Source organism: Phoca vitulina, unplaced genomic scaffold (assembly GCF_004348235.1).
Source record: "Phoca vitulina isolate PV1807 unplaced genomic scaffold, GSC_HSeal_1.0 scaffold42, whole genome shotgun sequence".
Taxonomy (NCBI): Eukaryota; Metazoa; Chordata; class Mammalia; order Carnivora; family Phocidae; genus Phoca; species Phoca vitulina.
Genome location: NW_022589745.1, coordinates 7,117,611 through 7,130,631, shown reverse-complemented (window position 1 = coordinate 7,130,631; position 13,021 = coordinate 7,117,611). Strand labels below are relative to the sequence as shown.

Genomic DNA, 13,021 nt, shown 5'->3' with positions numbered 1-13,021 from the left:
TAGGTAGGCAGGGTTCTTTATTTTTATTCTTTTAAAGATTTATTTATTTGAGGGGCATCTGGGTGGCTCAGTCGGTTAAGCGTCTGCCTTCAGCTCAGGTCATGATCCCAGGGTCCTGGGATCAAGCCCCACATCGGTCTCCCTGCTCAGCGGGGAGCCTGCTTCTCCCTCTCCCTCTGCCTCTCCCCCTGCTTGTGCTCTCTCTCTCTCTCTCAAGTAAATAAAATCTTAAAAAAAATATTTATTTGAGAAAGAGAGTGATCAAGCAGGAGGAAGGGCAAAGGGAGAGAGAGAATCCCAAGCAGACTCTCCACTGAGCACAGACCTGACACGGGGCTCAATCCCATGACCTTGAGATCATGACATGAGCCGAAATCAAGAGCCGGATGCTCAACCAACTGAGCCACTTAGTTCCCCAGACAGGGTTAATTAAAGGCTACTTTGAGTTATGAATTTATCCTAAGGACTATGGGTACTGCTAAAGGATTTAACCTGGGGAATGACATGCAGGATGAGTATAAGATATAGGGGTACTGGGGCCAGACTAATAATGTATTTCCTTCACACCAATGTTTTTAAAATACTTTTTCCCAGTTTGGTGGTAGTTCTCAAACATTAGCATCCATAAGAATCCCCTGGATGGCTTATTAAAACAGAGTTACCAGGCCCTACCCCCAAAGTTTCTGATTCAGGTTAGAATGGGTTAGAATCTGGTTAGAATTTACATAGTCATAAGTTCCTAGGTGATGCTGATGTTGCTGGTCAGGGAACCACACTTTGAGAACCTGTGACTTAGAGCTCCGTCTCTGAGAAAAATAAAGTGGATCAGTGGTAACAGTCCCCTTTCCTGTTGCTCCAAGCACTTAGGCTCAGTTCCCAAATGTGTATCCCACAGAGCAAAATAAAAGCCCTCCAGCTAATTAGATCCAATCTCCTTGAAGGCACTTCAGAATTCTCCTTTAAGGGAGGGGAGGAAAGAGGAAGAAGGGGGAACAGAAAGGGAGAGAGAGAAAGACAAATGTGTAGGATTTTACCCCCATCCTTCCAACCACATCTAATATTCTCCCTAAGAAGAATTACAGGTGAACATTATTTTCTCCATCTTGTTAGGTTTCTAGGAGTCTCGTTACTCCCTTACAGATTGCCCTGGGTAGTTGGACAGCCCCTCTACCCAGCTCTAGTGACATGATTTGATTATTGTTTCTGTAAGATTCCTGTGCTATGGAAAGGAAAATGGATAGGAGAGGCACAAGACTGTAGGCACAGGGCCCACTTAGGAGGTTGCTAAGTAATCCAAGTGAAGATATAGAGGGAATGGGGAGAAAAATGGTTTCAAGGGTTGTTTTGGAAGTATAATTGACAGGATGTAATGACTGACTGTAGCTCTAGAGAGACGAAAGAGTCAAGGATGAATCTTAAGTTTCTGGATAGGAAGAAACGGAGTGTGTGATATTTACAGAGGAAAGAAAACACTGAAGAAGGAGCTGGATTAAGGAGAAAGATGATGAAAGATGGACTTCTTTTCATCATGCTGATTTTGAGATATCATAAAGACACCCAAGTAGTGTCCAACAAACAGGCAGTTGTATGTATGAATATATGAGTCTGACCCTCACTAGACAAGTCTGGGCTGCAGAAATAAATTTGGGCGTCGTCATCATCATATAGATGGTAATTAAAGCCTTGGGAGAAGATGAGATCACCCAATGAAGGCATATAGAGCAAGGTGAGGTTTTTAACTTAACAGTAAAATTCACTGAATCATGGACTATCTGCATGCAGAATTAATCACCTCTGAGAAAAGCCTTGTTATTTGGTTGATGTGGCCAAATTCAAAGGCACTATCATCATTTACTGGAGGCATTTTATTTAATCAAAGGGCCTAGTACTGATGATGATGATGAAGATGAAAACAAAACAATAATAACTAGCATTGAGTTCTTATTATGTGCTAGGCACTGTCCTGAGTGCTTTTCATGCAGTAATAATTACTGGAAGTAGTTACAACTCTGTGAGGTAGATGTTATTATCAGCTCCATTTCACCAAGGATGCAACAGAGGCAAAGAGAAATTAAATAATTTACTCAAGGTCACATATAAGTGGCACAGCTAGGATTCAAATCCAGAAGTCCGGTTCCAGATCTGTGCTCTTAAAATCACTCCACACACTGACTAAACCCAAATGTTATTATTTAGAATACATATAAAGCAAGGGAAATCTGAACACACTAATGATTTTGGCACATCTTCTATTTAATGAGAAAGTCTTATACACAGTGCCCTAATTAACTCATTAACTATAAAACACTGTAAATTATCTTGAAAAAACATAAATGCTGACCATCTACTAACAGGTTTTTCTAATAGTTCTGTTTTCAGCTTATCTTATAAACACAGAGAACCTATATTCTAGCTCTTACCGACACCAATGTAAGCTACTGTGGAGCTCCTAATAACCATTTGCCAATATGAAGGTCATCTGTTCATCTTCTCTCTTAGAAATGCAAAACACTTAATACTACCACTAAGGTACTTCAGTGTCACTTTTCATCGTTCCAATTTTAGTATATGTGCTGCCGAAGCGAGCACTTCACTTTTCATCTTTAGAGCATTTTACTCACGTTAGATAATTAATTTTCCAACACCCCGTGTAAGGTAAATACCATTATTGCACTATATGAATAAGGAAACCAAGGAGATGAGTTACCAGCCAGAAGAAGATTACATTTCAGAACTAGAACTCAGGCTACCCAATCTTTCCTGTCTCTCCCTCAATTTAAGTCTCCTTGTAAAATTCAAGATATCCAAAGTTTGTCCCCTAGTTCACACAGATAATCAGCAAAGACATCATTATACGAGAGGTCGAGCTTACCTCAAAAGATCTGAAAGAGTAATTGTTTCTCTCTGCCACAGTAATGACAGATAGCAGAAAGCAAGTGTCCTCGGCACCGTCATCTTCACGATTCCCTTCTCCTTTCGCAGTGAATATTCGACTCCATCGAGAGATCCAGAACAGATGGATGCTGTTTCTTAGGGGATAATGAAGATTTTTTTTTTTAAGTGCAGGTAACTATTTGGACAACAAAAGAAGAAAAACAACAAGAAGAATCCAAAGAAGCATTTTCAATATCTTAAAATCAAGTTATAATTGATACAATCTTTAAAAGAACAATTTGGCAATAAAGTGCAATGATGGCTTAGAGGAAATTGACCAAAAAGGTACTCGTTGGTTCTTTATGGGAGTGGGATGGGCTGAGATTCTAAAGAGGGATGTGACCTGCTTGAATTTCTTATAGTGACTAGGAACAATTTTTCAAATAAATACAAGAATAAGCAATTACAAAGCAAAGCAAAAAGTACGTAACTGCTTTGATCAGGCCCCAACCCACACATCCCTCTAAAGGTCTGAGAGGCTCTCCAAAACACTAGCTAGGAGAGTACACAGGATTTGTAGGTCACGTTTTGTACTTTGGATTTTATTCTGGATATTATAAGAAGTTTCTGGAGAGTTTTAAACAGAGGAACAACCTGATTTCATTTATATTTTTATTTTTTTTTTTTAAAGATTTTATTTATTCATTTATTTGAGAGAAAGAGAGAGAGAGAGAGAAACAGCATGAGAGGGGAGAGGGTCAGAGGGAGAAGCAGGCTCCCTGCTGAGCCGGGAGCCCGATGTGGGACTCGATCCCAGGACCCTGGGATCATGACCTGAGCCGAAGGCAGTCGCTTAACCAACTGAGCCACCCAGGCACCCTCATTTGTATTTTTAAAAAGCTCTCTCTGGCTGCTACAGGAAGAATGGAGCTATAGGAGGGCCAGAGTGGACACAGACCACCACCATTAAGGACAGCAATGACAAGCACTTGGACTGGAGTGGTGGCAGTGCAGGTGGTGAGAAGTGGCTGGAATCTGGACATATTTTGAAGCCAGGGTCAGAAGAATTTGCTGGTGGACTGAATGTGAAATATGAGGGAAAAAGAGAAGTCAAGTGTGATCCTGAGAGTTTGGGCCTGAGCAACCAGGAGAATGAAAATGCCATTTACTGAGACAAGGGAGATAGCAAAAGAGCAGGTCTGATGAAAGAAATCAAGGTTTTAGAATTGCATGTGTTAAATGTAAGATCCTATTAACTATACAAATGGAAATGGTAAATAGGTAGTTGAATATAAAAATCTGTAGTTCAAAAAAAAAAAAAAATCTGTAGTTCAGAAAAGAACCTAGAGATAGAAATTTCTGAGTCATCAGGATGTAGCTGGTATTTAAAGCCAGAAGTAGGATAAATAGAAAGCAGGACTAAGAATACCTCAAGAGACTCCACGCTTTCTTGGACAAAACTCTCCAAATTATTTCTCAAAATCCCTCTTTCCAAATCCTATAAATCCTTTCTTCATAGCATTTATCGATAACTGAACTCTTTAATAAATGTGTGCACTTACTGTCCAGCTCCTCCTACAACAATCTAAGCACCTTGAAGGCAGACAGCCTTGCTCATCACTGTGTCCCCAGGGCCCCAAGCAGGCTCTAGCACAAAGGAGGAACCCAATAAATATTTGGTGACAAAGAGGCTAGCAGTTCAAGATTTTCACCAGAGTGAAAAGATTTTTAAAACGTGCAAAGAGGGCCGTGTGGGTGGCTCAGTCGGTTAAGCACCTGCCTCCAGCTCAGATCATGATCCCAGGGTCCTGGGATCGAGTCCCACATCGGGCTCTCTGCTCAGCAGGGAGCCTGCTTCTCCCTCTGCCTGCCGCTCCCCCTGCTTATGCTCTCTCTCTCCGACAAATAAATAAAATAAAATATTTTAAATAAATAAATAAAATATGCAAAGATTCAAGGTCAAGACATGTTGTGGCAGTACTGTTTATAATATGAAACAAATTTAAAACAACCAAAGTGACAGGAGTAGAAATTTAATTAAATAACTCTACACAATGGAATACTACATACCAATTCACTCAATGCTTAAGTCGGTGGTTCTCAAAGTATAGTCCCTATACCAGGTGTATTAGCATCACCTGAGAACTTATTAGAGATGCAAATTATTGAGCCTACCAATCTATACATATATAGATTTCAATAAAGTATTATGTTAATATATATATGTATATATATATAAAATAGAGAGAGGCTCTCCAACATATAGAGGCTTCCAGTTAAGATGGCAGATTGAAGACACACAGTAGCCTCTGCTCTGTCCCACTACAACAGTTATACAGGAATTTTTAAGATAGATATAAACTCAAGAACTAACAACATGGAGAAGGAGACAACGGCAATAAAATTTTAAAAGCTGGAAAGCATATGTACAGGTGATTACTGCCTTAGCAGTGTTGAGAAAGCTGGATTCAAAGCCAGCAGAAGGGAAAACTATAAACCAATGTAACTTTCCCCTGGGGACCCCTAAAGAAAGCTCCAGAATTGGTTAAATCCTGGAAATTGGGTGAAAGTAGGTCTAACACAAGAGAGATTGCCCGACAGTTGATTGAGACGCAGTCAGATACTCAGACTCCTGCCCCAACTCTGTGCAGCAAGTGCCTGCCCCCCACTTCCTAATCTGGGCAGGAAATTAGAAGTTTCTCCTCTGGAGAGAGTAAAACAAAGGGTCTCTGGAATAGGGTATGTCAATCATATACACAGTTGAGAATAGGGTGTATTATTAAAAACAGGAAGATTAAGTGAAAGTGTACATACTGAGTACTGAGACAGCCCCCAACCCCCACACACCCCTCAGGCCTTCTACCCACCTAGTTCCTAAACAGCCAGGATTACACCCTCCAAACAGATGACTCAAAGAGATTTCTCTTGAAAATCCTATCAGCTCAGGGGGAAAAGATTTAAAGACGATAATGCTGGAGGCTTGCTAAGAAAATAATCCAGCTAGATCATGCACAGCACAACTAACAAAACTCTCCATGGGTAGAAGGCTTTCACTCAATTTTTTAGTCTCCATTCTTAAGAAGACTAGCTATAATAGGCTCATAAACATTTGAAGAAACCCTCTAATACAAAAAGCAGAGAACAAAAGGATCAAGTCAAGGGGGAATATTATCAATATCATATCAATATCCTCAGTAAAATAAGAAAAGATGCACTACAAAAATGATGGAGTAAACCAGGAAAAGATGAAACACAGTCAAGGAAATAAGGAATTTAACAAAAGAGGGATAAGAAAATTTTCAGGATGTTGGTAAAGAGATCCCAAAGATAGCTGGGTCATAGGTTTAGAGATATATCCTTGTAGATTAGAGTAGGTCAGAAGTTCCACATAGATTTCTTCCAGAATATGAAATTGGTAGAATATCTAAGAAATTGAGAGATTTTCAGAACTGGGAGGAAATGTGGAGATACACTACTAATAAATTATAGATTGGTAATAAAATAAATAGAAAACTAAATAAGTAACAAGGCAATTATCAACTCTGGGAAAACAAAAATATGTATAGAAATGTAATCATAATAAGCTATATGGCTCACATTAAATATTGGGCTAGTAAAAAATTATAATTATATTGGGAAGAAAGAGAAAAAGAAATGCACAATTGTGTGCTGGTGACTACATGGGGAGAGGAGCAGTGAGGAATGTGTGAAATAGCCAAGACTTCATCTTTTATAGTGGGAATTTAACAGCTAATGTCCAAAAGCAGAAATCAAGATGTAGTACTAGAAGCATATGATAGTTGCCGAAGAGCTGAAAATGAATGCCTCTTGGGAATAGCACATTTAGGGGAACAAGGGACTATAACCTTTTCATAACAAGCTTTATAAATATTTTTAAATTACATGCAGGTAGGATTTTGATTAAAAATGTAAAGAATAGCACACATTTTTGTAAAAACAAATAATAAAACTCTTTCCCTCTCTCTCTATATATACATGAATACAAAACTTTCTGGAATGATCTACCACAGCAATGTGGTTATTTTTGGATGGCACAATAACTGGTGATTTTTTCTTTGTGACTATTTGTATTTTAGAGTTTTGAAATAAGGGTTATATTCGTAGTTACTTTAAATGTAAAAACTAAAATAAAGCTGTAAGGATCATCACTTACTAAAAAACAAACACACAAACAAAAACTCTTAACATAGGTAAACAATCATGGTGCTCTAAAAGGCTTGGATGATTTGAGAGTCCTAGTTGTCTGGGACAATTTGAGTTCAGGCCTGCCTGAAAGCATGGAGCCAGAAACTCCAGAGATTCACTGCTGCCCAATTATTCTATGATCCTAACTTCTTTACTTCTTTGGACACAGAAAGTAACTTATCTGATATCTGTGTCACTGTGCAGTCCAGCAAGTAATGCGGATATACTGATAAAAGGAATTTTTACTCTTTGGAGGGCAAGAGGCTTGCAAAGCAGCAGTCCATACAAAAAATGTTTTGTTGAAAATTTTATATAACCACACAATCCAGATTTCCACAATCCCTAACACCAGACAGTTTGGAAGCTATTTCCCAAAGAACTCTGTCAGCACACATCAAGATTCTAGTAATCTATAATAAGAGCCTGGTCTGTTCTTAGAGGTCTGTTTTCCATCATGTTGTTTTAAAAAAAAAAAAAAATGTAGCGTGGAAACAACAAAAATCATGAATAAATACTTTGAGAAGGTCTGTATCTGTTACCTTAAACATACTCCTTATCTATTTTAGATTATGGAATTAAATCAGAGAGTAAAACTCACACACACACACATGATATGGTAAGTTTTGCTTCAGTCTATGCTTAGAAATTGGACATATCGTCTTTGACTCTTACCTATTTGACCATATGGCTAAGATCTATCATCTCTCTATTGCAACTTTTCTTTGAAAATTCTGAGCCCACATATATGTGATCTCTGTTGAGCTAGCTTCCTTCTCTCTGGATCCACGTATTATTTAAGTTCCTTTAAAAATCACACAAAAATACTCATGTGGAAACAATGTACCTTTTTAAAAATTGCACTGAGATTTCATTTAATTTACCTTTCTCCTAGCCAAATGATTTAGCAAATCATTCTTTCTTGCTAGGCCAAGTTCCTTTCCTTGCAATATGAAAAGATTAGACTAAACTATTTTTAAGGCGCATTATCAGCTTTAAAATTCCAGATAGTCTGATTCTCATTTTTACCTGATTGTGATGCTTTGCTGATGGGGAAAGGCTTCTGAGTGCGGCCATCAGGCTGAGAGTCTGTTCCACTTTCAACAAAAGAACGGCAGCTAAAGTCACTCAGCAGGTCAGGCTCACTATCCCAGTCTGAATGACTTGGGTTATCTTCTAATACCTATTTGCAAAATATCACACATAAAATTATTACACTGGAATTTAAAATGCAATTAATTTCCATGAGCTTCCAAGTCCTGCCCATCTGAAACACCATAAAGTAAACTACTCTAGAGAACTGCAACCATCTGCCATTCCTAAAACTAAAAGACTTTTACCTCTACAATGTGCTCCCCAGCTGTTCCTGGAACACTTCTGGAGAAAGCCTACAGACAAGGGTGAGCAAGGGAACAGGCTGCCAGCAGACACATCAGGCTTCCTTCTCCCTCTAACTAACATCTCTCTTGTAGCCCTAGTAGCCACACCAATAAAAACATCAATAATGACTCCTGCACAATGCTGGCTTCTCTTCACTGAGCCTACCTGGGAATTTTTGCTTTGTATCTTTGTTAATTCCATTTCTCCTGCCCAGACTAGCCTTTCTTCTCTTTCTCTCCAATTCATTATTTACTCTATCATGCAGTCTTTCCAACCAACTCTTCTTCAATGAGTTCTCGATTTCCTGAACTCCTGTGGCACTTTACTATTTATAACACTTAACTGACGAGGATATACTAACTGATACCATTGTTTAATTTTTCACATATGTATTGTTGAAATGGTGGTCACAGTGTTCCTAAGAAAGGTCAGCTGGCTGGCTATCTAAAGGCCTCATTAGCTGACATAACCTTGGGGAAACTGATCACAGTTAAAAAGTCACATTATCAGCCACGCAGACCAAGAAACTCAATCTTATCAAGAGGAGGTAAGACTCATGTTAAGGAAACTCACAAGAGAATAAAGCAAAAAAAAAAAATCAGGGATGAGATGCTTGTGTCATCTGTCAAGTACTTCCCCTCTCTACAGGTAAGCATATGAGACAAGGTACACCATAAAACTGGCAGACAAGCATGGACTCATTGAGAAATTTGAAGCAATCACAGAAGAAAATGTCCATCTGTCAAGTACTTCCCCTCTCTACAGGTAAGCATATGAGACAAGGTACACCATAAAACTGGCAGACAAGCATGGACTCATTGAGAAATTTGAAGCAATCACAGAAGAAAACGTCCACAAGCTTATGCAGACAACCATCTGCCAGGAATTTGACCACATACTCTACTCTCTGTCTGATTCTTCTGGTGGACTATCCAAGCTGCCATCTAAAAAGCCAGTTTTGGGGCGCCTGGGTGGCTCAGTCGGTTAAGCAACTGCCTTTGGCTCAGGACATGATCCCAGGGTCCTGGGATTAAGCCCCACGTCGGGCTCCTTGCTCAGTGGAGAGCCTGCTTCTCCCTCTCCCTCTGCCCCTCCCCACCACTTGTGCATGCTCTCTCTAATAAATAAATAAAATCTTAAAAAAAAAAAAAAAAAAAAAGCCAGTTTCTCCCTCTGGGCACCCAATCCCACCCTTTCTACTCAAAGATTATCCCTCATTTCTATTTTCCCTCTCTGCATTGAGAATCTCTTCTCTCCTGTATTATTTCTATCAGTACACAAATATGCTATCATTTATCCACTTAAAAAAAGAAAAACTATGCTTGACTCCAGCTACAATATAATTTCTATGTACTTCTTTGCAGCAATATGCCTTGGAAGAGTTATCCAGACTCACCGTCTCCAATTTCTCTCTTCCCAGTCTATCTTATACATCATTCTAATCAAACTTGTGACTCCACTGTTCCACTCATCCAATTTTAGCCCTTTTCCTTCCTGACCAGGCAGCAGCATTTCCCAGTTGATCAATCCCCTCTTCTTGAAACATTTTGCTCCTTGGATTCCAGAATGCCCCCTCACTCTCCAGGCTTCCTCCTAATTTACCAGTTGCTCCTCCGAGTTCTTTGTAGGTTCTGCTTTTATCCCAGACATCTTCATCCGACAGTGGCCCAGAGCTCAGTCCTTGGTCCCCTTGTCTTCACTCCTCAGTGATGTCATCTGGTCTTGTGGTTTTAAACACTACCTACAATGTTGTTTTCGACTCTAAAATGTACTGCCTTTTCCCCATATTTTAGTATCCCTGACATCAGGGTGTATCTTACAACCAATGGCATGTCACAGTTTGATTTGCAGCATTATTTTCTTTCTTGGGGATATTTAAAATAATGGTGTATCTTCCAAACAATGGCATTTAAGATGTGATGATTATAATGTACATTAACAACATCCAAATTTTTATCTCTAACAGAGTCCTCGCTCCTGAATTGAAGACCTATAAATCTAAGTACTTGGAATTTCCTCGTAGATGTCTACCAGCTGTCTCAAACTTAACGTGTCCAAAATGGAACTACAGATCTTCTGGTTCCACCTGTTGTATCAGGCCCCAAACTTAAGTTAACCTTGATGACTCCTCTTTCTCTCACACCCTACATCCAACCCATCAGGAAATTCTGATGACCCTATCCAAAGTTTATCCAGAATCCTAGCACTTGTCATTTCCATTGCTACCACCTTGTCCCAGCCACCACCATGTCTTATCTGGAAGAGGGCTTCTCAAACTTTAGTGTGCACAGGAAGCGCCTAGGAACTGTGTTAAAAATGCAGATTCTGATTCAGTAGGTCTGGGTGAGGCCTGAGATTCTGCATTTCTTCCCCCGGATATCCCTCATGGCTTACTCTCACCTAAGATTCCCGATCAGGGAGGGGAGGCCTTCCCTGATCACATCACAAATAGCACCCTTTCCTGCCACACCATTTTCTATCTCCCTTACCCTACCCTGATTTATAATAATTGCTTGTTCATTTTTTCTGGAAGTTTTAAGTAATTTATCTCACCCAAGATCACACAAGTCACAGTAGTGGAGCCAGGATTCAGATGCAGGCCTCTTACTATTCTTGGTGCAGTCACATTCAAAGCATGAAGAAATTACTGAATATTTGAGAAGACTTAGCTTCTTTTTTTTTCAATTCTTTTTTTAATTTAAATTCAATTAATTAACATATAGTGTATTATTAGCTTCAGAGGTAGAGTTCAGTGATTCATCATCTTATATAATACCAAGGGCTCATTACACCACGTGCCCTCCTTAATGTCCACCACCCAGTTACCCCGTCCCCCCCAGCCCCCTCCCTTCCAGGAATGCTCAGTTTGCTTCCTATGATTAAGAATCTCTTGGGGCGCCTGGGTGGCTTAGTTGGTTAAGCGTCTGCCTTCGGCCCAGGTCTTGATCCCAGGGTCCTGGGATGGAGTCCCGCAACGGGCTCCCTGCTTAGTGGGGAGCCTGCTTCTCCCTCTCCCACTCCCCCTGCTTGTGTTCCCTCTCTCGCTGTGTCTCTGTCAAATAAATAAATAAAATCTTTAAAAAAAAAAAAAAGAATCTCTTATGGTTTGTCTCCCTCTCTGATTTCATCTTGTTTTATTTTTCCCCTCCCTTCCCCTATGATCCTGTTTTGTTTCTTAAATTCCACATATGAGATCATATGATAATTGTCTTTCTCTGATTGGCTTATTTCACTTAGCATAATACTCTCTAGTTCCATCCACGTCGTTGCAAATGGCAAGATTTCATTTTTTTGATGGCTGAGTAATATTCCATTCTATATATATACACCACATCTTCTTTAACCATTCATCTGTTGATGGACATCTGGGCTCTTTCTATAGTTTGGCTATTGTGGACATTGCTGCTATAAACAATGGGTGCAGGTGTCCCTTTGGATCGCTACATTTGTATCTTTGGGGTAAATCCCTAGTAGTGCAATTGCTGGGTCGTAGGGTAGCTCTATTTTCAACTTTTTGAGGAACCTCCATACTGTTTTCCAGAGTGGCTGCACCAGCTTGCATTCCCACCAACAGTGTAAGAGGGTTCCCCTTTCTCCACATCATCACCAACATCTGTCGTTTCCTGAATTGTTAATTTTAGCAATTCTGACTGGTGTGAGATGGTATCTCATTGTGGTTTTGATCACTCCCCGATACAGAGTGATATTGAGCATTTTTTCCTGTGTCTGTTGGCCATCTGTAGGTTTTCTTTGCAGAAATGTCTGTTCATGTCTTCTGCCCATTTCTTGACTGGATTATTTGTTCTTTGGGTGTTAAGTATGATAAGTTCTTTATAGATTTTGGATACTAGCCCTTTATCTGATTAAGACATTTGCAAATATCCTCCCCCATTCTGTCAGTTGCCTTTTGGTTTTGTTGACTACTTCCTTTGCTGTGCAAAAGCTTTTTCTCTTGCTGAAGTTCCAATAGTTCATTTTTGCTTTTCTTTCCCTTGCCTTGGAGACATGTCTAGCCAGAAGTTGCTGCTGCTGAGGTCGAAGAGGTTGCTGCCTGTGTTATCCTCTAGGATTTTGATGGATTCCTATCTCACATTTAGGTCTTTCAACCATTTTAAGTCTATTTATGTGTATGGTGTAAGAAAACGGTCCAGTTTCATTCTTCTGCATGCAGTTGTCAAATTCTCCCAACACTATTTGTTGAAGAGGCTGTCTTTTTTCCATTGGATATTCTTTCCTGCTTTGTTGAAGATTAGTTGACCATAGAGTTGAGGGTCCATTTCTGGGTCCTCTATTCTGTTCCATTGATTTATGCGTCCGTTTTGGTGCCAGTACCATACTGGAGAAGACTAAGCTTCTTCTTCTTTTTTTTTTTTTAAGATTTATTTATTTATTTATTTATTTATTTGGCAGACAGAGAGAGAGAGAGAGAGAGAGAGAGAGAGAGAGCATGCGCGTGCACACACACAAGCAGGGAGAGTGCCAGGACGAGGGAGAGGAAGAAGCAGACTCCCTGCTGAGCAGGGAGCCTGATGTGGGGCTCGATCCCAGGACCCTGAGATCATGA

General features: G+C 39.8%; 1 protein-coding gene across 3 annotated transcripts in view; it reads right to left on the bottom strand.

The window, feature by feature from the left end:
• The window catches only part of TAF1B (TATA-box binding protein associated factor, RNA polymerase I subunit B), a 68,653-nt gene that overhangs the window by 43,417 nt on the left and 12,215 nt on the right, over positions 1 to 13,021 (bottom strand). For all 3 annotated transcript variants that reach the window (XM_032430063.1, XM_032430062.1, XM_032430061.1), the window contains exons 6-7: positions 8,107 to 8,260; positions 2,873 to 3,029 (exon numbers count right to left, since the gene is read on the bottom strand). In XM_032430063.1, the coding sequence (XP_032285954.1) occupies positions 2,873 to 2,955 (83 nt within the window). In that variant the 5' untranslated portion in view covers positions 2,956 to 3,029; positions 8,107 to 8,260. The remainder of the gene's footprint in view (positions 1 to 2,872; positions 3,030 to 8,106; positions 8,261 to 13,021) is intronic.